Source organism: Labrus mixtus, chromosome 16 (genome assembly GCF_963584025.1).
Source record: "Labrus mixtus chromosome 16, fLabMix1.1, whole genome shotgun sequence".
NCBI classification, from domain to species: domain Eukaryota; kingdom Metazoa; phylum Chordata; class Actinopteri; order Labriformes; family Labridae; genus Labrus; species Labrus mixtus.
The window spans coordinates 8,596,321-8,623,310 of NC_083627.1; the positions used below are offsets into that span (position 1 = coordinate 8,596,321).

At 42.5% G+C, this 26,990-nt stretch overlaps 2 protein-coding genes across 5 annotated transcripts in view; both read right to left on the minus strand.

Annotated features, from left to right (window-relative positions):
• Positions 1-299: 299 nt before the first annotated feature.
• On the minus strand, positions 300-20,944 carry glcci1a (glucocorticoid induced 1a). Of its 2 annotated transcripts, none has more exons than XM_061058928.1 (8): positions 20,407-20,944; positions 10,590-10,741; positions 7,275-7,364; positions 3,082-3,234; positions 2,238-2,387; positions 1,936-2,146; positions 1,559-1,679; positions 300-1,168 (listed from the first exon to the last, which is right to left on the minus strand). In XM_061058928.1, exons 1-8 carry the CDS (start codon positions 20,780-20,782, stop codon positions 868-870), a joined length of 1,554 nt encoding a protein of 517 aa, XP_060914911.1. In that variant the 5' UTR covers positions 20,783-20,944; the 3' UTR covers positions 300-867. The 2 variants fall into 2 exon arrangements, with proteins under 2 accessions (XP_060914911.1, XP_060914910.1); XM_061058927.1 differs by having other exon boundaries at positions 2,238-2,390; positions 20,407-20,943.
• A 444-nt stretch (positions 20,945-21,388) lies between these two features.
• The window catches only part of umad1 (UBAP1-MVB12-associated (UMA) domain containing 1), a 177,867-nt gene continuing 172,265 nt past the window's right edge, over positions 21,389-26,990 (minus strand). For all 3 annotated transcript variants that reach the window (XM_061059167.1, XM_061059166.1, XM_061059165.1), the window contains exons 3-4: positions 26,402-26,487; positions 21,389-23,677 (exon numbers count right to left, since the gene is read on the minus strand). In XM_061059167.1, the coding sequence (XP_060915150.1) occupies positions 23,408-23,677; positions 26,402-26,487 (356 nt within the window). In that variant the 3' untranslated portion in view covers positions 21,389-23,407. The remainder of the gene's footprint in view (positions 23,678-26,401; positions 26,488-26,990) is intronic.

A 26,990-nucleotide genomic window follows, 5' to 3' on the forward strand; every position in this document is an offset into this window, starting at 1 on the left:
GTCACAGTGTGTGTGGCCCGTCCCATCCCGTCCCGTCCCCCACCATCGACCCGTCAGCCTCACACTCTGCTCTCAGACCGCACTCTGGAACTAAAGGAATGATTCGTCTGGGAATGAGAGAAACCAGGAAAACCAATGAAACCTGTTCTGCAGATCTTTGTATGGAGACACACACACACACACACACACACACACCAGATTACCTGAGTACACACTCTGATTGTGAAATACCTGAAGCGCGCGGCCAGATGCAGACGCTGTGCAACCAAATATGCGGCCATTTTGACTTTTTTTTCCTCTTTTTGTCTCTTTAGAGCGGGTTTACCAATGACACCTTGATCGTGTAAACAGAATCCTGAATAGTACAGCTGTTCCTCCCGTTCGCTTTGTCGCACAGCAATACACGGTTTTGGATTTTCTTCTTTTGAAACGAGCATTTCTTTCTTTTCATAGAGATATATATGTGTATATATACGTTTAGAGAGCTTATTCATACTGTGAATGTTGAAACTGAACACAATAACACATAATTTAATCAGAAATATACTACCAGTTTAAAATGCATGCCCCTCCCCCCATCCATAGTGCTCCGATGCCTGCACGTAACCATCAGCTCCTCCTCTGCCAACGACCGAACGCAGGACAAACAACGAGGTGGCGAGTTTTTGTAGTGGCGGTGGTGGTTGTTGGGACATTGTTGCTACGTCATGCAGAGATAGAAGGGTGGGGGGGGGGGAGGGGGTCAGCTCAGAGAGACAGAGCCCCCCCCCCCCCTCCCCTCCCCAGCGGAGCAGAGGGAGGTGTTGGTGGGACAGTCAGTGGTGATGCTCGGTGGATCCCGAAGCCAGAGGCCAGCTCTGCTCAGGTCTAGCTGATGGCCGGGCTGTCTGTGGGGGGGTCTGAGGTCTCTGAGGGCGAGCCGGGCTCCTCCGGGGGGTCGTCTGTGCTGGTGCTCGTGGAGACCTGAGTCGGGGCGCCGTACAGCGACGTGGCCCCCTGCAGCTCCGCGTCGTCGTCCTCGTCCTCCTCGGGTTGCGAGGCCGGGTTGAGGTGCAGGGAGCCGGGGAGTCTGACGGGGCAGAACGCCGAGCCCGTCGGGATGAAGTTGACCTTGTTTTTGTCGGGGCAGGAGAAGAGCGGGACCGACGCTGATGCTGACTGTCTGGAGCTGCGGAGAAACGAACACACGGTCAGTGAGAGGGTGCAGCGAGGTTACAGACCTGTAGACCCTCTAAATTCTAGAATATTCCTGCAGGTCAATAAAAACTGGCAAAATAAAAAGACAAGTTGTTTCTTTCATGAAACACAACTTTATCTTTGATTGGATATTTTTAGTCAGGCATTTATTTTCTGAAGACTTTTGAAGCCTTGCAGATGTTTTTCTTCAGAGACCATGACGCATTCTTCCCCCCCCCCCCCCCCCTTCTGTCCAACAAGGTCCACCAAGAACTTTGACTTTGTTGTCAGTGTTTTGACACACTGGGAAGGATTGTGCTGAATGTAGAGCAGGCGCTCTGGGGTGCGATGAGGTTGAACACACGCATCAAACAGTGTTTACCTCTGTTCGTCAAAAGCTTTAATCTTCTCACAGCCCTCTGGCGGCTCTCGCTTGAACATGTAGCTGTTGTTTGGTTTGGGCGAGGAGGCGAACTTGGGCAGAGGTGAGCTGCTTCCACTGTCTGAACACAGAGATACAGAGAGAGGAGAGAGAGACAGGCTGAAAGAAGTCTACATCAACAGATTTTTTTGAATGATTCTGTAGCATTCTGAAGTCCATCACCCATCAGTGTAGAAATCAATTAAGCTGTTCAACTGGAACAAATCTACCATCTACTTTTTCACTTTGAGCTAGATGTCTCTCTCTTCAACTGTATTCAAAGATAATCCTCAACATCTGGGGGTAACAGAGAAGGTCAAACGCTGGACTCTGTTTACCTTTATCCCGGTCGTAGAGTAGTTCTTCTGTGGAGTAAGGACTGCCGTCGTGTGATCCTGGGGGGCAGGCGGGCGAGGGGCAGGGCGACAGGCTGGAGCAGCTGCTGGACCGCCCGGGGGCCGAGGGGGTCTGGGTGTCCACGCTGCGGGTGCTGCTGCTGCGCTGCTGAGGCTGGAAGGGTGCCCTCCGGCCGTCAGGGACCTCCAGAGACTGCAGAGGAGGAAGCAGTGATCAGAGATGAGACGAAATAAAAAATAAAAAAAACACAGGTTCACTGAAACATCATGAAACAGAGCCCCACCTTCAGCTCCTCCTTCTCTCCGTTGTCTTTGATGAAGACCTTCTCCAGCTCGTGGTTGATGCCCTCCATGCTGCTGGGCACCCTGGAGATGGAGGGCTTTGGCACCGTGATGTTGGACAGCGGCATCTGAGCCGACTTCGACATGGAAAACTGCTGCAGAGGGACGACATGTGTGAAGTTACTTCTGATGCTAAAGCAAACATTTTCTAACCGAGAGCCTGGCGGTTACGTCGCCCGCCCCATGTACAGAGGCTATACTGTACAGGTAGTCCTCTTTACAGCAGCTGTGGGTTCAAATCCCACCTGGGCACTTTGCTGCATTTGCCTCCCAAAGTTTCCTGTCTCTCTTCAGCTGTCCTATCTAAAAAATATCTTCTCCATATCCACCCAGGTCATCAGGTGGAGGTCTTTTAGCCGTACCCAGAATTAGATGAAAGTCCGGAGAGGGGGGCCTTCAGTTGTTGTGGTCTCTGGAACAAACTACCTGCTGACCTGAGGTCCATCACTACTGTCTCTACTTTTGGAGCAAAAAACTCAAAGCCTCTATCTATTCTCCCAAACATACCAATATGAATATGTGTGTGTGTGTATACGATCACTTGTGTAGGTAGCTGGGTATTGATGTGTGTGCTTTGTGGGGTGTATGACTTTATTGATTTGATGCCTGTGTCTTATTCATGACTGTGGAAACATGTTTTTTTGTTTTTATCATCGATGTAAAGCACACTGAGCTTACCTCTTTAAATATTTAGATTTAGATTTATAAATTCAACTGCTAATGCTCTATCTGCTCTGCCCCATTGAGGTCCTGAGAAAAAAACTAATTCTAGCAGGTGCACACTACCTGATAGAGGCTGGCTGTGGACGTGTGATTGGTGGGGCTGGTCAGGGCGCTGTAGGTGATGGTGGTGTACTGGAGGGGGGACAGGTGCTCTCTCTCTTTACTGTGACGTCCTCCTTGTTTGCCGCGCTGGAGCTGCTGCCGGAGCTTCGCGATCTGCCGGAAACACAAGAGGCAGAAACAGGAGATGTAAAGATGCATCAGCTGGGTGACAAAGTTATCACATTATTTAACACTTAACTGTTTTATAAAGTGACACCAAACATGGTTACACTAAACCTAAAAAAAAAAAAAAAAAAAAATGGAGGGGCATTTCCCAACACTCTCCACCAGGTGTCACTGTTTCCACTGCAGCTGGCAGAAAGTACACATGCACCCCCTGCTCTCGCTGTTTTTTTATTTTACCCTGGCAAAATATATCAATCAGATTTTGTTTTGATTTGTCAAAGACTTTCAGCGTAATAGATTTGTACATTACGTTGTAAATGTTTCTCAATCTGTTAAAGTCCCTCTGAAATCCAACAAACAAAAACAAACAAAGGGAGATAAGTGAAGAGTTTTCAGAGGGGAGATGAAACAACTCACACAGTGTTACAAGCAGACTTCAAACTGTTGATGTGTTTACAGTGTCAGAGGAACTCCCAGTCCTCCTATGAACAGCCCTACTGGAGAACATGTCTGTACATATCCCCTCACACACTGTCCCTCCTCACCGCAGAAACACAACACATGCAGCACTTATCAATGCCGGCTCTGTGTGAACCGCCTGTTATGTGATCCTGATCTTTGGGCCTCTGAACCAGTCACACAGTGAAGTCCTGAACGGTTTTGTTTCCCTCGCAGCCTTCACTGAGGCCGTGCACTTCTCAGGTTTTCTTTCAACTGCGAGAGCTCTGACCTGAAACTGCAGAGGGCTGAAACAAAAGTGTCTCAGCTCAATATTTTGATTTCATGCAATACTTTCTGAAGCTAAAATCTGAACATTCAAACAGAAGAAAACGTTCTTTTAAAGGGGACATGTGATGAAAAATCCACTTCTACAGTGTTTCTGGACATATATTTGGGTAACCCGAGTGTTTACAGACCCAAAAATGTGAAATAAACCCATCCAGTCCTTTGTTTGTGGGCTGCGTAAGTCTTGCAACACAGATCAGACACACAAGGAACTGCAGGATTTTGCACTCCCACATCGTCTTAATTTCTGAACACCTGAGGTTAACGCTTGTTTGAAACATGATGTCGTCCAGGAATGACTCTTGGCTTCTTTTCTGCTGACAGAATAGTTTCCAATCGAGGGAACGTTCTGGAGTTCTGGAGCTGCCCTTAGGTGACGCTGCCTTAAATGAACTGAATCTTTTAGGTGTACAAATCTTCTTGAACAGCTTGAATAATAATAATGTTTTTGGCTTACAAGGATTGTTCTGGCCAAAAGACAGACATGTGTGAGGGAATTAAGAGTACAGACAGGTGATCTGCAAAAGGAGAACTTGTCGAGTTGATGGGTATCAAGTAGTCTGGATCAGGCATCAGTTCAATAATATTGTAAATGCTCTTTTTTTAAGGGTGAACAGGTGAATCAACGTGTGTGCGTGATGTGGATTGTTGTTGGTGGACACATAAGTCCAAATAAAAATTGATTGATTGATAAGGACACTCATCTTGACGTCCAGCTTCTCTGAGATTAGGTCATCAAGCTCGCACACTCGCACTGCTGCGATCTCGTTAACTCACAATCTTCCTTCTGTTTGCTCCGGGGGGTGGGGGGGGGGTGGAGTCCGCAATGCCCATGACAAAACAGACAGAGCGGTTTTCCATGACCATCCATGACCTCCAGTGACTGCCTACCATTTTTACATCACTCAGACAGTTTTGTTGCATCGACTTTCATTGTCGGCCCTTTGTGTTCTGCTCGTGGACGTAGAAAGGACTAGCATTTGCTGGTTTTCCTCACTTCCATTTCCCTTCTTTTCCACTGATGGCTTAGCTAAGCAGTGAATACAGTGATTTACCTCACAGGCTCTTCCACTGCCCGTGAAAAGTGCTTAGGTCTCCAAAAAGCTGCAGACAATGGGCAGATTGAGCCAAAGGTGCCAGAAACACCACAAAAATTAGGGCCAATTAAACCACAGAAGGCCTGACATTTGATGTCAGCGTGCTGGTTCAGGGCTCTTAGACTTTCATCAGCACCTATAGGAGCCACTGCGCAGACAACAAAACTTCTCTGGCAGGACATCGTACAATATGTATAAGTTTTGCACAGTCATGTCTGGTGTGTTTCTCAGCAGCAGCTGCACAGTGTAGGTCTGCAGACCTCCCTTTTGCTCCTAGCAGCTTATCTATTGACATCTGTAGATTTGATGTCTCGGCTGCTCGTCCTCTGCAGCCCTGTAACTCAGTAACGTGGCTGTGCACACATTACCGAGCGCTGCTGAGCTGTCATCCGGCCGGCCCTCATTGTTCCCTCTGTCTGCTGCAGCAGGCAGAGAGGAGCCAGCTGGGGCTTGGCTGACCATAAATTGCACTGGGTTATGGTCGTTTCAAAGAGGGGAAGTGAGTAGTTAGGAGGGAGATAGCGTTATCTGCCACCTCCCTGCTGCTGCTACGCTGGAGCTGAGAGGGGCTGATAGTGCCACGCTGGGTGCAGCTTCAGAGGAAGTGAGTGTCACTGCTGCACGCCTTCATGGCCATAAAGACACAATACCAGACCTGTGATGTCACACGGGAGGTGACACAGCCCGTAGGAAACGTCAATAAGATGTGCTTCAGTCGCTTTTATACAACACTCGTTCCATCTTCATCGACAATAGCACCAGGAGATGAGAAACGACTTCTTGAAATAACCTTGTTACAAGTGTTTCTGAAAGTATGACATGTTTTAAATAGTTAATCATTGTGGGGCATCCCTTCTTGCACATGTCTCAGTTTCAAAGGTTTGAGCCTTACTGTTTTTAAGGAGGCTGTAACAAATAGAAAAAGCTGCATCATGTCGAGTTAGCGTTCACCTGAGAACATCGACACTACAATCAACAAAACATCCTCCAAGCAATGATAAGTTTCCTGTCATATAAGAAAACACATTTTTCTCTTTGAGCTTTGACAATGTTGAACACATCCCAAATGCACTCTGCAGTTGTATGTGTATCTTATCCCTTTACAGCGACTCAGCACCTGCATTGATTAAGGATGCAACGATTCACTCACCTCACGATACGATACATGATACTGGGTTGAGGATACAATTCTCTCAGGATTTATTTTACTACATGAGACTGTAGATAGATGATGAGTGAAAAAGACTCCTTTAGGGGCTGCTAACCCGCTTGTCAGTGTGGTTTGGCTTTTTAATGTTTTTTTTTTTTCTCTCAACAAGGGGAGGTGATTGGAGCTTCTCGTTGTGGTGTGGATTAAATGCTGCATCATGTTGGTCGTGTTATTTGTGTAGTTCTCTGTCTTCTTGTAATATCTGCACACAGTTTTTGTCTCGTCTGTTATCTTCTCTCCTCTTTCATTTTCTGTCTTGGGGGAAGCCAAAATGCTTCCACACCTCCGATTTAAAAGACGGTGGTGCGTCCTCAATTTCTAAATCTTGCTCTACAGCTGCTGACGCTCACCATATTACTGCGATTCATTTTTCAGAGTACCGATGCGAATCCTGACACCTTTGAATCGATTTATCACGATTTTACAATTCATCTTTACATCCCTAGCATTGATTGGTAGCTAATTATTTTTCGACCATGATGTCACAATAGACCAAAGATCACGTGCATGCACGATCATGGATCGACTGTGATCCGTTGCACAACTCATTTGTTACTTGTGGTTGTTTCCTCAGTATCTCTTTAAGACGCCACAAGACAATACAGAGACCACTTGAAAATAATTCCTGATGTGGGTGTCAGTGCCTGATGTCATACTGGGCTGCATGACCACCTCCAACTTCTGAGTTTTGGAGCATTTAACCGTCAACACGGCAAAGAAAAAGACCGCCTGCACTATCTGGACATCAAACTGAATAATCCAAAGTTACAGCAGCTCAGTGAGCTTTCTTACATTTTCAGTCTCAAACCTTAAAACCTCTTCCAGAGAACACTTCATCTCCTCTAAACAGTGGAGCAAACACTTGGATGCACAGAGAATAAATGCTAACTCAAGAGTTCGGGCTACATGTATCAGTATTAATATCAGTGTCATGCCTCTTTGAGCTGGTCGGCGCTGCCCCAGGACGCAGAGCGCTGGTGGGTGCTCCTCTTCTCTCCAGTCTCGTCACTCCAACATCCAGGAGTCTGAAAGAACATCACAGAGACACATTCATTTAAAATAGATGGATCTGGGTGGTGAGTGGTTACTTTGTGCGCCCCATGTACAGAGGCTGTTGTCCTCGGAGCAGACAGTCGGCCCGGGTTTGAATCTGACCTGTGGAAACTTTCCTGCATGTCATTCCCCACTCTCTCTCTCTGATTTCAGATTCTGTCCTATCTCTCCAATAAAGACATAAAAAGCCCAAAAATAAATCTTTCCAGTACAACTTTCTGGGGTGCTGCACACTCTTTTTTTTTTTTTTACAAACTTTATTAATCCCAGGGTGAAATTCTGGATTACACTCTGTCATTGAGAGACATGGGGTTCGGTGCCTTGCTCAAGGGCACCTCAGCAGAACTCAGGAAGTGACCTGGCACCTCTCCAGCTACCAGACCAACTTCTAAATTTTGGTCTGCACCAGGACTTGAACCGACAACCCTCAAGTTCCCAACCAAAATCCTTAGAGACTGAGGTAATGCCCCCCAAATCTTAAAAAGACTTTTCAAGACTTCTTAAGGATCTGCAGGAACCCTGAAACATTTTTCTCATCGAGACTAAAAGATCATTCTGCTTTAATATAATTCTGTTGTTGTAGTTTTGTTCCCACTAGAGAACTGTTCCAGAAGAAAACAACTCCAGTAACGGATGATGAATGTGACAGATTCATAGAGGAAGCATGGACACACACACACACACACACACACACACACACACACACACACACACACACACACACACACACACACACACACACACACACACACACACACACACACACACACACACACACACACACACACACACACACACACACACACACACACACACACACACACACACACACACACAGTATTCACAGAGCTCAGTGAAAGCTGAGCTGGGCTCAGTGACAAAGTGAGAGAGCACTTCACTGAACTGTCTCTTCCAAGAAAACAACCACACACACACACACACACACACACACACACACACACACACACACACACACACACACACACACACACACACACACACACACACACACACACACACACACACACACACACACACACACACACACACACACACACACACACACACACACACACACACACACACACACACACACACACACACACACACACACACACACACACTAATGCAATACAAGCTCTCCATCCAACACCCAGAGGAAACTGGACCGCTGTCTTTCTCGTCTCACTCTGACCTAAAGGGTCATTTGATTACATCAGAGCAGCGAGCCAGTGAGTACAACCTCAGCAGCACAAACTCTCAATACTCAAGCTGAATTATAAGTACTTACAATAGTGTCCTATGTCTACTGTATCCTACATTTTATTAACCGTTTTAATAATGATGTTGACAAAGACTGCTTGATCTTGCATTTGCATAGGGAGGATAGGAAGTGAGAGCCCAGTTAGATTAGGCCTCCATAACATGAGGAAAATATGTTCAATATTTGAATAAACGTCCAGCCACTATCAAATTAATACTCAGCCCTTTTTTAAATGTTAATGTCGGTTCTTAAATCTGTCCACTCGCTCTTCTTTAAGCATGTCGAGCAGATTTCATCTCAGACTCTTCTCTGTTCAGTTACTGACTGCTGTGGAGCTAACGCTAGCTAGCAAGTATTGTGCAGGTTCCCGATTTTAAAAGGGGAAGACATCCCTGCGTAGGAAACGATTAATCGAACAGTACCAAATGCACGCGCACACACACACACACACACACACACACACACACACACACACACACACACACACACACACACACACACACACACACAGACTCAAACAAGCAGGCCTTTGTGTCTCTTCAAGAGTTAATAATAAACGGTGAACTGAGAGCAAACAGGTCATCGGGCTTTTGAAGCTCCACAGATGCGTAGGTGGGAAATGTCACAGCGTAGCACAGGATGTAAGGAACATTGTGCGTGTGTGTGCATGTGTGTGTGTGTGTGTGTGTGTGTGTGTTAATGCAGGGACATCTATGGTTCAGCAGCAGGCGGCCGATCACAGGGCAGGGAGGTGTGGGCACAAATTAAGGTCAAGAATGACACAGAGCACTTCCACCATCAAGGCATGAGAAATAAGATCGCACCGAAGTTTGACAGTCAAAGTGAACACTGTAATAAATCCATGGAGAGGATTCAAACACACACGACCCAAAGGATGTGATCCACCCTGGTATGGTGCAGGATGGGTCATGAGTTATGAATATTTAAATGGTCATTAATATGAAAAAAAGTATTCAAATGGCTGTAACACATTTGAAAGCTGACTGCTAACCGACAATTACAAAAGAAGAAGAAAGCATCAGGGTCACGTGACAGTTCTGTGTTAAAAACATTCAACAAAAAGTTTAAGAAAATTAGTTCAAGTGTAACTTGACATGGAAAAACTAGCACAACACAAGTCTTTAACAACTATGCATTTGAGAGCCACGCATCCAGCAGAAGATGCATCCACAGAACAATCAGAGGCAAGTTTGATGTTCGATTTGAACAGCTACGTGAAGTATGAAGCCTGATACACACTGAGTTATGGTGTATGATAGAGTAATTCTAACAGCAAGAGAAATGATTCATGTCTGTGTATTATATATTGAAAATGCTATTTTTTTTATACCGTTACCTATTTTTTGACATTTAAAATAAAACTCACATTGATGTGATTAAGTAAATAGTTCTGCGAGTGTTTGCTAGCGTGGATCAAATAATGGTTGAATAGATGCCAGTGAATATCTGGAAGTATTTTTTATCTATTTCCCATCCCTAGCATGAATCGAACACTGTGAAGAGTAGCTGTAGACACTTTAAAGTCTGATGAATCACACAGTCATCACTCAGACTGCAGCAGATGAAAGTCAAGACTTTTTTTTTTTGTGAAATCCTTTCTTTTGTAAGTTTGCAATCAGCAGAGTGATCTTGCAAACAACATGAAAAGACACGTGTTGGAAGCAGATGGTTTGGCATCTTCTGCACATCAAGCCTCAGGAAATGTGGCCCTTTGGTAATTTAATGTCAAGCCTATGTAACATGCAAACTGATTCATTCACATAATCTTACAATGACAGGCTGGAACCTGCATCACCTGCTCTATCTGAACTGTCATGGTCCCTTTTTTCTGATTCTAAAATGCTACATAAATATTCTCATCTCTGCAGGGGAAGGTGTGTAGCATGACACATTCAAATGAAAAGAGGCTCACCTGTGTGGATTTATCTTTCATACAAGATGGGTAGTGCACGTGGGGGTCACGAGGCCACTGCCCGGTGAGGTAGGGCCCTGCGATAGTGCCCAGGGAGGAAGTCCGCCAAATGGCCCCCGAGCTCCGCACCTGCTGGGGTTTTGTCCTTTCAACTGCACAGATTAAAAAAAAAGAAGAAGAAAGACACAGGGCAACATTAGCTTAATGGAACAGAAACACCAGCAGTGAGTCGTGAGAAGAATCATCTGAATATATGCGCTAACTCTGCGCAGCTTTTAGCATCTCTAAGATCATTGTCTGGGTTTGTTTTGTGTTCATTCAGTCAAAAGCAGACCAACAGCAGACCCCTAACATCAGCTGGTGAGTAGAACTGAAGATTTGCTGCACTCAGCGGAGTGATATTTCCAGGACGAGCTGTATGAGCGAATGCAAACAGCAAGTTTTTCACTCTGACTTCTCCCGGAGTTTCTCCGTCCAGACCCCTAGTATTTTTTCTTAAGTCTGAGTGAGCAGCAGGATATTCTCCGGAGAATTCACCTTGAGCCAATGGGAGTGACATTTCTATACTGTGACTGCTGCACGGTGCATAGAGTGTATGCATTAGACCCCTACAATCTCCGTGCACATAATTAAACGGCTGCATTATGTCTTACCTCGGGAGACCCCCCGCCCCTCTGACAGGGATAGTCTCCCACTGTGAGGAGCATATGTGAACGGCTAGGTCCGGAGAATCTCCTGAAATTATCTAGATATTTTCAGGACTGCACATGCGAAAACGGCTTTATGTATGTTTATTATGGCCACCAGCATCATTGGGCTTTTAAAATGCCTCTCCGGTAACGCTGACTCACTGCGACTACAGCCATGTTACAACAGTTGTCTGGACAATAGAAGATTTGAAGATGTCACTTTGGGCACTGGGGGTGTGTTGAGCATTTTTCACCATATTTTGATATTTACAAACCAATTGAATCGTCTTAAATAATAGGGAGAAAAACTGAGAGTGAAAATTATTAGTGATCCATTGACCCTGTTCATTGGTTGTCATTCCATTTAGGCATTGTTGCATTAGCGTTGATGTTCATGTTTTTATTCAGCAAGTTTGTGGTTTCAAGCTTTCCATTCGTGCACAGCACAGTTTACAAAAACAGTGGGAGACTTATCACCTTAAATTATTTTACATTTTTAACCTCACCTTCTTTACTGGTGACTAAGGTTTTCTCTTTTTGGCTGACCTGACAACTCACTGTGATATATTTTATCAGCTATAACTGGCTGAATGACATAGCTATCTTGTTCAATATGATAATGAAAATCAGCAATTGAATGTGATCATTTACAGTTCTGACAACTGAGCTGGAAAAATGAACAGACTTTTTTAGCTCCAACGATTTCCAGATACGTTTATCATAATAAATCAGAGTGAAGTTCCAGAGACGGACTGAAACATCATCCATGGAAACACATTTTATAAGCACAACATGGTCACACACTGGGGGTTTAGGACAACAGACCTCATGCACCATCCCATGTGTACTCTCACACGATGCCTTATCAGCCAATGTTCCAGTTGTAATCTGGTGTCCTCCTGGTTTCTAGTCCAACATTGGAAAATCCTATTAAACCAGGTAAGGGGGCCAGGTCACGTACTAGAAATCGATAGGATTACAAGTACACTCCAGGGACTAAATAAGTCTTGGCCATGACCCTCCAAGTGTTTTAAGAAGCTCAACGAAGTACCAAAGAATTGCACCCGAGGAAGGATATGCTCTTCTCTCACGCAGTCCTTCTTCTGTCACTATTGCTCTGTTTAGAAGGACTTTTCTAGACCAGCACTTAAGCAGATCTACTGGAAAGTATCATGCACAGAAAACTCTGTGTTTAGCTTGTAAAAGTCTGGAATTACGGTGTCTTTAAAATAGCAGCTTTTTATGATTTCAATCTTTAATGAGGATCTCTCAGTGCAGCAAAGCCTGATATCATCCTCGTCCTGTGGACTCATAGTGCTGCTGGCAGGCAGTTAATCCTTTTCACCTTGTAACCGAGCTGTAAATCATCCCTGATTACACAGGCTGTATTTACACATTTGTGGTTAGGGCACACCGGTATAAGGTCAGGTACACATTTACTAAGATACTGGCTAGCTACATAGCTTCCCTCTCTGACATTAGGATATTTTTATATAGGGAACCATGTACGATAAAATAGTATATAATTTATTTATATGATGCCATGGTTTGATAGCCTTGTCGTTATATATAAGTGATAGTATTATTTATAATAAAAATAAAAGAGGTCCAAGAATAGACCCTTGCGGGACACCTTAACATTTAATTTAATACACGCCCTCTTACGATAACTACTTTTGTCATCAAATTGTCCATTTGAAATTATTTGGATGACTGATGTTCTTCTGGACATAAATACAAAAACAAATCATCACAAGCTCTGAACACCAGCTCACTAGAACTGCTAAAGAAAACCAAAACACAGAAAACAAACGAACAAAAATAAAACCAGCATACCCAGAGCAGAACCGATAAGCTCCAGCACAAAGGTAGAGAAAAGTTTATTCTAGTGTCATGAAATGTTGATAACAAACAAAATGAGACATACTCAAGGTATCATGACAGGCCTTTTTGATATAACACTAGACAATGATTGTCCTGTAGCTGTATTAAATCCTTCCTTAAAAGCACAACAGTGCAGTGCTTTATCGTGGTCTAAATCCAAGCCCATTTGCCTCTATAAAAGACTCACAACTTAACTAGGGTCTAAACAAAGTTATGTAATCAGGAAAGCTTTTAACATAGAGCCTATATATAGCAGGACAATCTGAGTAGCACGCTGTACATTTGGACATACAGTGTTAGTTTAAAAGTACTGTTGACGATGCTGCAGGTGAAAGAGCACTAAGGAGAAACAGAAGTTATACCTAGTGTAAATATCAGGGATATATTGATAATTGTTGGTCCAACATTACCAAAAAAAAGGCAGAAACATGTGTAGATATTTTGCTTACCCAGCTTCTTCTGTATTTCAAAACCTGTCTATTTAAACCAGCCAGATCATAAACGTTAGACTTTGGGATGCACAGTAAAGTAATAAAAATTAACTTCACACAAAACCTCAAATCATTTATAAGGTTTCTTGAATGGTTGTGACCCTGCAGGCTCAGATCAATGACTAAAACTGAAACAAGCGAACTACTTCCTGACATGATGTGTGGTTACATAACCTCAGAGAATGATCAGAGTTATACTATGCAGCTGCAGCTTTCATCACCACACTGACGAAAAACAGACACTCCTGATTTGTGCAAGACATTTCATCGCCTCTTATAGACACACTTTTATTCTTTGAAAGTAGAGATTAAAAGTGTGTGAGACATTAGTTATTCATCTCTGTTTTCACCACTTAAACTTTATGTTTTTGCCCAGTTTTTATTGCTTTTTGTAGAGATTATACTTTTCTGGCATAGTCACTGCATGATTTGGCTTGGCACACCAAACCACCAGCAATTTGCATTCTAAACTACATATTTTAGGCATGAATTAAATGCATGTTTTCCCTCTTTGCATGTTGCTAGTTTTTATTGACGGAAAATAGCTGAACATGAATGGATAAGTGTCAGAGGTCAACCCAAAAAGTACTAAAACTTCAAACCAAAAAGTCGTTTATATCTGGAGTTTTGTCATTACTGATTGGGAAAAAAACAATTAGAATGTGACACTTCATTTTCTATCGTCCTTGGTTGTAATTAGGAGGTAGATGCACTATTTTCACAAAGAGATTATTTTCTTCTTTGGAGTCAATCTCAGGTTTGTAGCTGATATGTTGTTGAAATTTTAAAATTCAAGGTACAAAGCATATTTCAAAAACTAATTAAGAAGACATGATGATAAGTTTTTGCCCTGCACCTACGTGATGTGCGTATAAAAACTAAACATATTTCAACTCAATGAATCATAACTGATAAGCAACTTATATTTAAAAAAAATCTTAACAACAAATGTCATAACAAAGAGCTACTGTTTATACCGCTATCAAAGCATCGCTATTGTAAGAGGACTTCCAGGTAAACGTAAGACTGACAACTGAATCTACACCTGACATCGCAACTATGAAAAAAAAAAAACAAGAAAAGTTGATGAATCATATCTCGCCAATAGTTTGGCCTGTACAATGGTGGTTAGTAAATAAAGCCACACTCCCTCCTTTTGTCACATCCTACCTATGTGAGGTCGGTTTTTCTTCAGTTGCCTCATTCAGGACAAAAAAAGGTGGCCATTGAAAATGCAGCTGAACCTGTAGCACAAAACAAGCCCAAACCAGTCTTTCAAATGATTGCAGGACTGAAGATATGAATCTTAAAAGAAGATTTTCATCATATTAATTATTTTAAAGGAGTTGTTTATCTTCAGAGGGTCAGGTTTTAAAAAATATATTTAAAGCTGTTCCTGTTGTTACTTCTTAAAATATGTGGAAGTTTCATGTTGCAGTTTGATTTTTAATTGCTTCCTCAGATGAAAATATTTTCAGGAAAAAGTTTGGTAACCATTGGTCAAAGAGTAGCTGACTGGTTTAAGAAAATTTGCAAATACCTGCACACAGACTTGTACACAGACTTGTAAACTGTTGGCACAGATTTTATTTTGGCTTACGTGAGGTTTTGCAGTACAAAGTTCTGATGAATCAGGAAGCAGTGACTTAATAACCATCTGTCAGATTCCCTTCCTTGATAAAATTCTTTAAAAAAAAACAATCACCTGCCATGTCAGGGTAACGGTAGGCAAAGGTTCCACATCCTATAAAAAAAAAAAAAAAACACTTGGCTTGGTTGTCTTGACACCAGAATTTTAAACTTTGACATGATTAAATTCAAAATCAGCCAAAATCAATACCTGTTTGGTGTTAGGTCCAAGGCAGACACCAAATATTGGGTAATTTCTGTTTTAATTATGGGAGAATTGCAAGAAAACTGCACACTGTTGAAATTGCACAAATACATTGACAACGTGTCATTAACGCTGCCAATGTGTTTGTGCAATTTAGACTAGTGGGTTCTAACCTTTTTTCTGGAAGCCCCCCCCCCCCAATTATATTTTAAAAAGTCTGAACATGGGCCTGATTATGATGATTATGAACTTTTGATTTTGAGTTGCATTAGAACGATAAATGACTTGATTTGACTTTTACAGCAGAGAGTTAAAAGTTCATTTAAGGGGGGTTGAAGGCAAACCTGCTACATTTATCAAATTACTAGTTTCCACATACTGAAGCAACAAGTACCTCGAGGATTGTCAGAAAGGTTGAGCAAGTACTAAACATGGAACACGTCCATCTGCTGACTAGTTCTGACCATCTGTCATTGTGACATGTACTCATTGTTGTAACCCGACAGTCAAATTTGTGGTTACAGGTCACACTGGGATCAGAACCAAACAAGCACGAGGACAAAGACATCCATAGATAACTCTGCCATCATACGACCTTCTTTCTCTAAACTTACAGAAACACACTCTGTCGTAGGTTAGCTGTCGAATGAAATGTGAATTCTGTCACTTTGCAGATGATAGTGTGTTCTTTATGTCCAATAGTGTTCCAACGACACGGTATTATCACGATACTTGAGACGCGACTCGATATCTTTGCGGTTCTAAACATTTTGCAACATGCTGAGAATTGCGATACAATATTGTCCTGGTGATGTGTTTGTGGTGTTTTATTCTGCATTTGGTGTTATTTGTGTGTTTTTCCTCTCCTATTTCTGTTTTCTCTCTGGCAGTGTGTGTGTGTGTGTGTGTGTGTGTGTGTGTGTGTGTGTGTGTGTGTGTGTGTGTGTGTGTGTGTGTGTGCAGTGGAGGGTGTGGCTGAGCTGAGCTGGGTCTCTGTAACCAGGAGCACCTGGTTCTCGTTAGGTCGTCACTCCTGCCATAAAGACAGATCAAGACACCACTCCTGTGCCAGATTATCCCTTTGCAGTTGGTACACAGTCTCTCACTACTAGCGTTACTGTTGTAAAGTTGTTGGAGTGATTTTTGTTCACATGTTTCAATCGTGGTCTGACCTGTTTTGTTTTGTGTGCAGCCTGCCTGTGAGCCTCACCGCCTGCCTGTGGTTTCGTTTGGCCTTGCTGCCTGAAGAATTTTTACCACCACCTGCCTTAAACCTTTTTTTACAACAATCTACATTAAACACCTTAAAGACTGACTTTGTGTCCGTTTCTACATCCTGGAGTCCAAACTCTAAAACTCTAACATAACATAATAAATCATATTATGTTTACAAAATAAAACTAAATCAATAACTGTTGTCAAATAAGAAAACATTCTCAGTCTATTCATCTCACTTCACTCTTTTTATTTCTATCCAATGGGAGTAAAGCCCACAGACTGAGTGACCGACACTGTGATTAAAGTCAAACTCTGTAAAATGCTGCATGCTCCTCACAACCTGAACTCTTGGTACTTCAGTCTAATCCAACTGAACTGGACATAGGACTGGGCGATAAAACGATAACGATAATTATTGCCATGTAATTTTTTTTCTCAATAAAAATATGAAAAATGTTCAATAAAAGTTCAATAAATTAAACCTGTAATAACAACCCCCCAAACACTGGGAAAGGCGGGGGCGCAACTTAAACGGTAGTTGCCACCCGACATTAAAGACGATATAATATCACAACGCAAAATAACGTAATACTTTGCTGTATCCACCCCCCCCCACCTCTAATGTCCAATATTTAATGCATTTAAAAAGTGTGATATAGCCATGCAATCACATCATATTTAACTGCTGCATTGTGATTCATATCATATTGACAGATTCTAGTCTCAACCCTAGAGTCCTGAGTCTTATTTGTTTTTGTATCACAGCTAACAGGATCTTTGTCTTCTAAACTTGAACTGGGATAAAATGAGCTTTAAAACATGCAAAGACACACAACACTGTTTGTGGAGGCGTACAAAGTTTCCACAGCTGCCAGTATGTGTTACGAAAGTCTTGGCTAATGCTGCTTAATTCATTGCAATGTCATCATTATCTTCATGTGAGGATTTACAATAAACACATTTCAAACGTCAGACTTTTTTGTAACAAGTAAGAACAATTGTTTTGCAGAAACAAGCAATGCTTTCTCACTCAGCATGTGTACATTTAGCATGCATGTAGAATGGAGGAATGAGTGTAATGTTCATGCGTTCACACCATGTTGATGCAGTGAGATGAAGCTAAAGCTAGCTGTCAGCTAGCCTCATTTATTGGTGCTAATTTAGTGGCTTTTGGATTCAGAAGGAACACATTACACCAAAATATCCCAACTAAAAAATGATTTTGTAATGAAAATAGTGATCTGAATATGGCAGATTAATTATTATTTAAATGTCTGAAAGAGTTCAGTAAGAAAACTTTGAACTTATGTGTTTTTAGCCATTGGATGTACAAGAGTGAATTCATTAAATGGCTATGTAGGGATGCACCGATGCATCGGTTTCGACTTCAGTATCGGCCGATATCGATATCAGCACATCAGCAAATAACGAATGTCATGAAATGATGTCAGTAGCCGATGTTTGTTGTGCTCAAATCAATTTAATGCTGGCATCCAGTACACCAACTACTGATTCAGCGAATCGTCTTTTTCATTGTAAAAACTAGAGAAGATATGGTGGCATTGTGAGTCTTACATCAAAAGAAACCATGACTAGGGATGTAATGGTTCACTCAACTCATGATACGATTCTCTCATGATTTATTTTACAAAATATGAGACTGAAGACAAATTACGAGATTACTGAAAAATATTCCTTTAATTTTTTTCATGAAAACACCAATGCACCTCTTAATCTCTTTGGCTCTTGCACTCGTTTGGGCGAGCGGGGCGGCAAACCCGCTTGTTAGTATGGTTTTGCCTCTGCAGCTGCCATGACAACGCCTGCGTGTTACAACCAACCGCCTCGGCTTTACAGCTGCTGACGCTCACGATATTACTGCGTTTCACTTTTCAGAGTACCGATGTGAACCTTGACACCTCTGAACGGATTTTTAACTGCCTCACGATTAATCTTTACTTCCCTAGTCATGACACAAACATCGGTATTGGCATCAGCCCTGATTTTCCCCAATCGGTGCATCTCTAGTCCTATGGTGTTATTGCAGAACCTTGAATTGAATTTAATCATAAAATATTCAGGCAGACATTGCACAGTTATATTATTTATGTTAAAACAATGATTCTATCTATCTATAAGTAAGTGATGACTGTAGCTTCCTTCTGGAGGTTTCTAGCCACTGTCATTGTTAAGCAAAGGTCATCTTTAGTTGTAGTTGGCAGGGGTCCATGCTCAGTGCCACCCTGATCCAAATATCCTGAACACGCCACTGTTACCGTCATGATGTCTGAGAGCGTAAATACTCAACGTAAAGAGCATGTGAAAGCATGTTATATCTTAATCCAGAGGCGCTCTTCACAAAAGTATGCAGTAAACATGTAGTAACCAGGACACGTGCTGAATGTTTGCAGCATTGTGCAAATGCCATATATAATTTAGTGTATTCAAAAGATAATTAAATTCCTGTTGTTGACATGTCTTCTGGTCTGATAATGTGTTCCAAATAGTATTTCTGCATGCATGCATGTAGTTACAGAGGCTGGCCTGCTTGCCCAGAGGGCTCTGTTTATGTCTCACTGACTCCTAGGCCCCAATGTTGCCATAGAAGCCATGGAGAGCTACCAGCTGACGACATGTTTTTTTTCCTTTTCAATGACGGGTAAACAACCCCAATGCAACGAATTAATAAATAAGCTTTTAATTTTTATTTCATATTCTGAAAATCTGGCTAATCATCCGTATCATGTAGCACAGTGATGCCCTGTTTATCCTCGACAGAGTAGCTGCATCATCACTACACAGGCATCCATGTCCTGACATATTCACCCTCATCATAGCAAGGATAACATCTGTGTGATGCATTTGCGACTGCATGAGCTAATATCAAAATATTTCCATTAAGTCACCATTTTTTAAAGGCAAGACACTGAAATATAAAACACACAAAATAGCCCAATATGTGCTGTGCTACACAATATATACTGCTAATATGATGCAAAGTGGAGCTAGGTTGCATGACATTTTGTGGAAAAAATGGCAATAACATGCCTCTTCACGGTGTTTTTATTGAGAGGCATCAGCTCCCTTATGTATTATGACCCAATTAGCAAGCTAGCCATCTAGCCTAGCACCTTGGAAGCTAGTTCCGTCGTAGTTACAGAGAACGGCTGGCTACGTTGAACCTGCTACGGAAAACTTGCAATTTAAGGTAGTTCGGCTTTCTGGACAAGTTTAGTGAGATTTAAACATCTTGCACCTCTCCTCTGAATAATGACAGCCAGCTTAAAAATTCGGCGTTATTACACTTTTATAAACTGCTCTCTTTTGTGTATAAATCTAATCTATTCAACACTTACTAGCGTCTCTAATCAAAACAACGTGGCGCCTGATGACGACTTGTGGGAACTTGTCTAAAATTGGAGATTTTAATCAAATGTCGTGTTTGATGGTGGATCACACGTACGCCGAATTTAGTAGCGGCACGTACTAGCTCGAAAAAACTTCTAATCTAGTTTGTGAATGCATGTTTTGTGTTCATGGGTCGCCAAAATCATTCACTTGTCGGATTTGTTAAGGTGGTTTTGCAGCGAAGGCACGCAAGGTTAGCACCGAGCTATCTGCACGAAGATGGGTGCATCAAAAGAGGAAATGCATTTTACTTTAAAATAAATAAATAAAAAAATAAAAAAAGACAGGATTACCTTTGGGGGGAGGCGAGAGGGGAGAGCGTTCAGGTGAGCTCCTGCTGTCCGGCGGTGACAGTCTCTGCTTGGGGACCAGCCTGCCGTCCGAGGAGCCGCTTCCACTCGGGTTGGCGGGACTGGAGCAACGGGACGTCGTCGGTCCTCCCGAGTTGCTCCCGGCTGCTGCTGAGAAGGAGGAGGAAACGGAGCGGGTTGGGCTGTGCTGATTTCCACGCAAAAGCTGGTACGGCACCGTGGCGCGGATAGGATGTAACCGGACCGCGGTGTTGTTGCTGCTGCTGCTGCTGCTGCTGCTGCAGGAGGCTGGTGGGGATCCGCTGTGTGTTACCCGCTGCAGGGATGACGAGCTGGCTTCTGCTGTTGATGCTGACATAACGTCCAGCTTATAAAGTTTGTTTATGTAACAACACGAGTGGTAAAAGTGCAACGTCCTGTCATTACGCTCATTACGGCACTTTACAGAATTGTAAATGAGCAAACGACCCGCGCGTAATCCATTTTTTTTTAACAAACTTTGTCAAAGTTAATTAAGTTTTTTCACTCCGACGACAGCCTGACGTTACTACTCCACTTGTTTTCACATTTCCGAGTAGACAAACAGCACCTATAAACGACTAAGTAAACTACTGCAACCCCCCAAATAAAGTTGTTATTACCGCGTTACTTTGATAATTTGGTCACTTCTGTCTTTCTCGCACCTCCTCAGTCCCCTGCCTCTATTTCCAAAACAACAGTTGTCAATTTAAAACTAGTCAGAGGAGGTCGGACCAAATCACTAAGACTGCTCTCTGATTGGTTCTAGACTACTTCCGGGATCTGTCCATGGGCTGTCTATTGGGTGTATGGGAGCTTTAACCAATGCTAATAAGCTGCAGGTTGACCTGATTTGATGGGCTTATGCTTGTTAATTAAACTGTGTGCATACATTAGAATAAAACAATAGGCAGGTGTATGTGTTTAAAAACACAGTACAAGTGGATTTTTCATAATATGTCCCCTTTAATGTGATCATAAGCATGGACAAATCATTGAGAGACAGTAACAAGTTCAACAACATCCTAGAAATGTATTTGCTACATAAGTCGCAGTCCAAAGTCACAACCAAAGGAACACATTATCAGCATCAACAGGTACAGTACAAACTTTACAGAGAGAATTAGAGAGCAGATTAAACTATAGAAAATAATAGACATCTCAGCATTTCCCTCGAAAATAATCACTGAATGTACGTTTTGTTGACAGTCTGTGAAAGGCACGGCAGGTTTGAAGAGAACACATTTGATCAGGTACAAATAAATCAAAAGGGGGTTTGGTAAATTCTTTGCAATGACTCCGTGGGAATAAATACAAATCAAACCCCAATGCACACATCAACCCAAACAAGAAGTTGAAAAATCCATGTGTGCGATGAAAACCCAGACGGACCAGCAGAAAACAGAGACAGAATAAATAACACAAACGAACGGAGATGGGCAAAAACAATTCAGCTGGATCGAAATGATCGAAGGCCGAGGAACATTTACACCTGCTGAAAACGGGCAGGAATAACAGATGGCTTATATGAGCATAATTACTTTTTTATTTCATTATTACATAATGGCTGTTTTTGTAGTGTAAAAATAGAACTATTACCTACTCAATAACATCCTTAATATTCTCTACAGGGTGCAGTTTGTACATCACTATTTATCTTTCAATAGATCCAACACGAGTTAGAACTATCTGTGCAACAACTCGACAGAAAACTTGGATTTGGCTCGGCAGATGAATTCTCGTTCAAACACTCGGCCTCGATGATAGTTATTGCTTCATTATTTCACCGCCACATTTCTCAAAAGACCTGAAAACCGTCCTTCTTTGGTACCGTTTGAAATGAAACAACTTTCTAAAAATAGAAGACGTAAGGACTTCGGAGGGCTTTGCAAAAGACGTATCAAACATCATTCAGGGATAAATTGCATTTCGGTTAAACTGAGGGTTTGTTTTGTTTTTGGGGGGGATTGTTGGTAACAAGTTCATCGCTGAGATCTGGCAAATTTGAGGCATCAAAAAAAGTCACAAGAGGAAAAACAAGATGTGTAACCCAGACGTGCAGACGTCTTCTGTTTTTACATCTTCAAAGTCCAAATGTGTTCACACCTGACTGAAAAAGTCTTCTTGGTGATTCCCTCTTCGTGTTGTGTACTTATTGTTGCAATCGGTTAAATATAAAGACGCAGAATATTGGCACCTAAGAGAGTCAATTCTTACTAATATACCAACCCAAGCCCGAGGCTTTACACAACAAAATGGCCCAAACATGAAACTTTGTCTGGACTTGTTGGATTTGGTGCAGGAAGCAGAATTGTAGACATCAGAGGAACTTATTGTGATTAAAGTTACTGAAGGAGCTACATCCTCTATGATTGTAAACCACCCACAACAGTTTATAGACCAACTCCTTGGTTAAACTTTGACCCAACTCACTTTCCGTAGTTGGTTGTTCTACAGTAACAAGGGTAAAGATCTGGGACACTTGAGTTTTAAAACCATAAACAAGGCCTGTTAATTTTCTACTTTACCCTTACAACATTTTTGGGACGATGTTCCCATTTCTTACCAAGTGATGAGTTAGATTTTTTTTTTTTTACATCTGACTGATCTAAAGCTTGAACAGCTGCTAACTTTGTTAACATTAAGAGAAACACCATGAGAATGAAGTTAACTATGAATATAAAGTCAAGCTCAGATCTACTAGACCAACAGATAGAAAAGCTTCTTGCTCCCGTTTGTCCCTTCCAGCGTTATTTGATTTCCTTTCCTCTAAAGATGGGCAAGAACGTGACAGCTTAAATTTGTTTGTAATTACAGAAATGATTTGTTTTATGTCATTTGGATAACCTTTAAGTTGATCTTAATGCTACAGAATCACATTTTCTTGTTCCACTTATTGTGGAGTGTCCAGAAAAACCAACAATCTGACTCCTATCACCATACCTGATGTTTAAATTTGAAAAGACTAGACGTTATGCAGCACGGAGTTTTCTAAAGTGAAGTCGTACTGAAAACTAGCCAGGTTGTAGTTTATGTCCCGGGACATCAGCACGTCGGGGATCAGGGGGAATCCAGCCTGCATGGCCAGGACGTGAGGAGCCAGAGTGAAGGGGATGTCCCCGAGGAGGTCAGGGTGAGTCGGAGCAGCTTCCACCGCTGAGCTTCCTGCTGCTGGAGCCGAGACGGGTGAAGCTGCAGGGAGGTTTGTGGCCTGAGCTGGAAGTGGACAGTAAGACTGTGAGGGGAAGGAGAAACAGATTCAATGTTAGTGAACAGAGGCAGAAGCAGAAAAGGGGGAAGTTCACGATGACACTGTTACTTTGAGCTTCGTTTAAAAGGAACGATACATGACAAAAACATATCTTTGTAGAGATAGTATCAGTGCTGGAAATAATAACATAACGAGAGTGGGGAGGTTTCATTTCTCATTTTTGCATTCGGCGATGCTGTGGCTCAGTTGGTAGAGTCGGTCGTCTCTCAACTAGAAGGGTTGCAGCTCCTGCAGCCACATGTCCGATGTGTCCTTGGGCAGGACACTTAACCCCAAGATGCTCCCCCTGCTTCATCTGCGTCGTATGAGTGTGTATGAATGGAATAATTCATACTGATGGACACTTTACTCAGCAGACTCTACCATCAGTGTGTGAATGTGGAGGTGTGACCTGCGGTGTAAAAACGCTTTGAGTAGTCGGACGACTAGAAAAGTATGATACAAGCTCAAGTCCATTAAGCATTTAGAGAATAGGTCAAACTGTCCTGTCTCGTCCCTGTAACGCCTCTGAAGATGGTACAGAGGTGGGAACACTTAATCCCCTCATTACGCCTCCATGACATTCACAGTAAAGGCGAGGCGTCACGGGGGCGTAAATATCACACCTTGAACGGGCAGGTCTGAATAGGGCTAAAGATGTGAACGTGCTGTTCCTAATTGGTGCGGATTTTGACAACAAAGCTTTAATATGGTTGTTAAATATGGTTATTATGGATGTGATGAGACTGGGACAAAGAAGCAGTGGATGTGCTTCATCATATCAGGAGTAGAATCGTGTACTGTGCTTAAATATAAATAGTAAAATGTCAAAGCTGCACGAGCAGAGAAAATAAAAATAAAGGCACAGGTTTCATCAAACTGAAATCAGTTCATTTTTAATGAAACTGGAGCCATCTTTGGGTCCGCTCCTGTGATGCTGAACATCTTGACATTTCTGACCTTTGACTTTGAGGGAATTTATAAAACCCTGATGCTCCAAACGAGCAGAAACGCCCGGAGAGATGTTTTTCTTTTTCGTTTTAAAGATTCATCTTTATTTCATTTGAGAGACAGGACAGTGAATAGAATCAGAAACGGGAGAGAGAGAGAGAGAGAGAGAGAGAGATAGAGAGAAGGTGGGGAACGACATGCTTGAAAGGAGCCACAGGTTGGATTCGAACCCGGGGGCCGCCCGCTCTCGAGGACTTAAGCCTCTGCGCATGAGGCGCGTGCACCAACCGCTAGGCTAACGGCACCCCTGGAGAGCAAAACCATCCATCCTTCAATCAGTTACTTTATTTCTTGCTCTGTTTTGTTCAAAGTTCACATTTGCTCTGCTGGAGGTAAACAAAAGCATCACATATCATCATAGATGTTATAGTTAGTCCTGACATTAGTCATGGTTTGTGTATCTTGAGCGCTCAGACACCGGCTTTCAGTTCTGCAACATCCTAAGGAAGGAAGCAGCAGAGGCGTAGTCCCCTCCATTACACTGACAGATATGCTGCTATAACTGGACGGTGTGCAGAGTTTACACATGCAGGCTGCAGCAGGGAGTTCATGAAGGTGACACAGAGAAGTTAAACTGAGGATGCTCTCATATTTTTAGCACTTGGAAGAGAGAATTATTGAGGGGCTGCTTGATGTGTTTTTGGAGGTGAGATTTGTACGTGCAATTCTTAAAAAGTTGTGATATATTAACCAGTTTTATTTTTGGTATATCATGATGACATTCTCTCTAGAGTTTTTACCTCCCTCAGAGCAGTGCAGGCCTGGATCTAAAAATCTATCTAAAGTGGCAGATTTGAGACTTTGTTTTTGAACTTTTAAGCATGTAATTAAAGTGACATTGTAAATGTGATATTAAATGCCAAAGGGATGTCGTAACAGGAAATGGTTATTCCTCTGTAATTATGAGGCAGAGCTTTCCTTTGGGGCGGCAGCGTTAGGGAGGGTGGAGCGACACGCCGAGCAACAGGTCCTGTTTTCTCACTGACTGTGTGACGTGTGGGAGCTCCATGATGCCACACGTAACACATGTATGCCCATATATTCACTTTCACAGATGCAAAAATGTCCTTAATTAAAAGCTAATAGATTTACAATGAGGTGTTTGTGTTAAGAATGAGAATCTACTGGCAAGCACAGCTCAGTTTTAAAGACAGCGGAGTGAATTATTAAATGTTGGAGGCACATAGTGGCACTCAAACTCAGCCATCAGCACATGTTGACATCCCAGCAGGGCAGATAGTTGTGAATGAACCACAGAGCAGCTGGGATGTGAACAGAAACAGGTGTCACAGCTGAATCACTCATGAAGGAAAAACAAGACTTCAAGACTCTGTGCTGATATAAGAACTAAATACTGCACTGATTATCGAGATGCTGATTGCAATATCACACAGCTTATCTTCATTATTATATAAACATTGTGGGCGGCTGTGGATCAGTTGGTAGGGTCGGTCGCCTCTCAACTTGAAGGTTGAGGGTTCGATCCCCAGCTCCTGCAGCCACATGCCTGATGTGTCTTTTGGGGAGACACTTAACCCCAAGTTGCTCTCGCTGCTTTGTCGGCAGCGTATGATTGTATTAGTTTATACTATAACGGTGGCTTTACACAGCAGCCTCTACCATCAGTGTGTGAATGTGTAGGTGTGATATGCGACGTAAAAGCACTTTGAAGTCCATTTCCCATCATGACACACTCACCCTGGACGGCTGCACGATGACGTTTGTTGACGGATGTGCGATGTTCATGTTCTGTATCTTCCTCCTCTGTTCTTCCATCGTCTCTCCTAAACAAGACACACAGAGGATGCAAGTTAATTGACAGTTAGGCAACAGATTCCTCATCAATGAAATGTTAAAGTTAAAACAAAGTTCAGGAGTCAGATTATGAAAGATGTGTTGTAAACTTGACAGCACAAAAAAAACAATGGAACAATCCCAAGCTGGAACAGTCAGACAGTTAAAGGTCCAATCTGTAAGATGTGTAGTGAGTGAAATGATAAAGTGACCTTACTATATGATCAGACATTAAGGAAACATGCTATGTTGAAGTGCTGGCTTCTCTGACAACAATGCAGCAGTCAGTATGTCCTCCTTCTAACTTTAGATTCTGCTCCTGAATGCTCTGGATTTGTTTGGACCAGAGAAGGTAGGCGGTTTTAAGGCACCCCCCACACGGCCGATTTGGACGCCCCTCGGATTGCCAGATATGAGAGCAGTTATCAGGTCAACAGGTGTTGCAGCGATGGAAGCGAGCAAGAGAACTGGTTCAGATAGAAGTGATTGTACC

Coding starts and splice junctions, on each gene's coding strand:
- glcci1a (XM_061058927.1), bottom strand. CDS start 20,782: ATGTCAGCATCAACAGCAGAAGCCAGCTCGTCATCCCTGCAGCGGGTA. Junction 1,680..1,935: donor ACTCTACGACCGGGATAAAG/GTAAACAGAGTC, acceptor CTCTGTGTTCAG/ACAGTGGAAGCAGCTCACCT. Junction 1,169..1,558: donor AAAGCTTTTGACGAACAGAG/GTAAACACTGTT, acceptor GTTTCTCCGCAG/CTCCAGACAGTCAGCATCAG.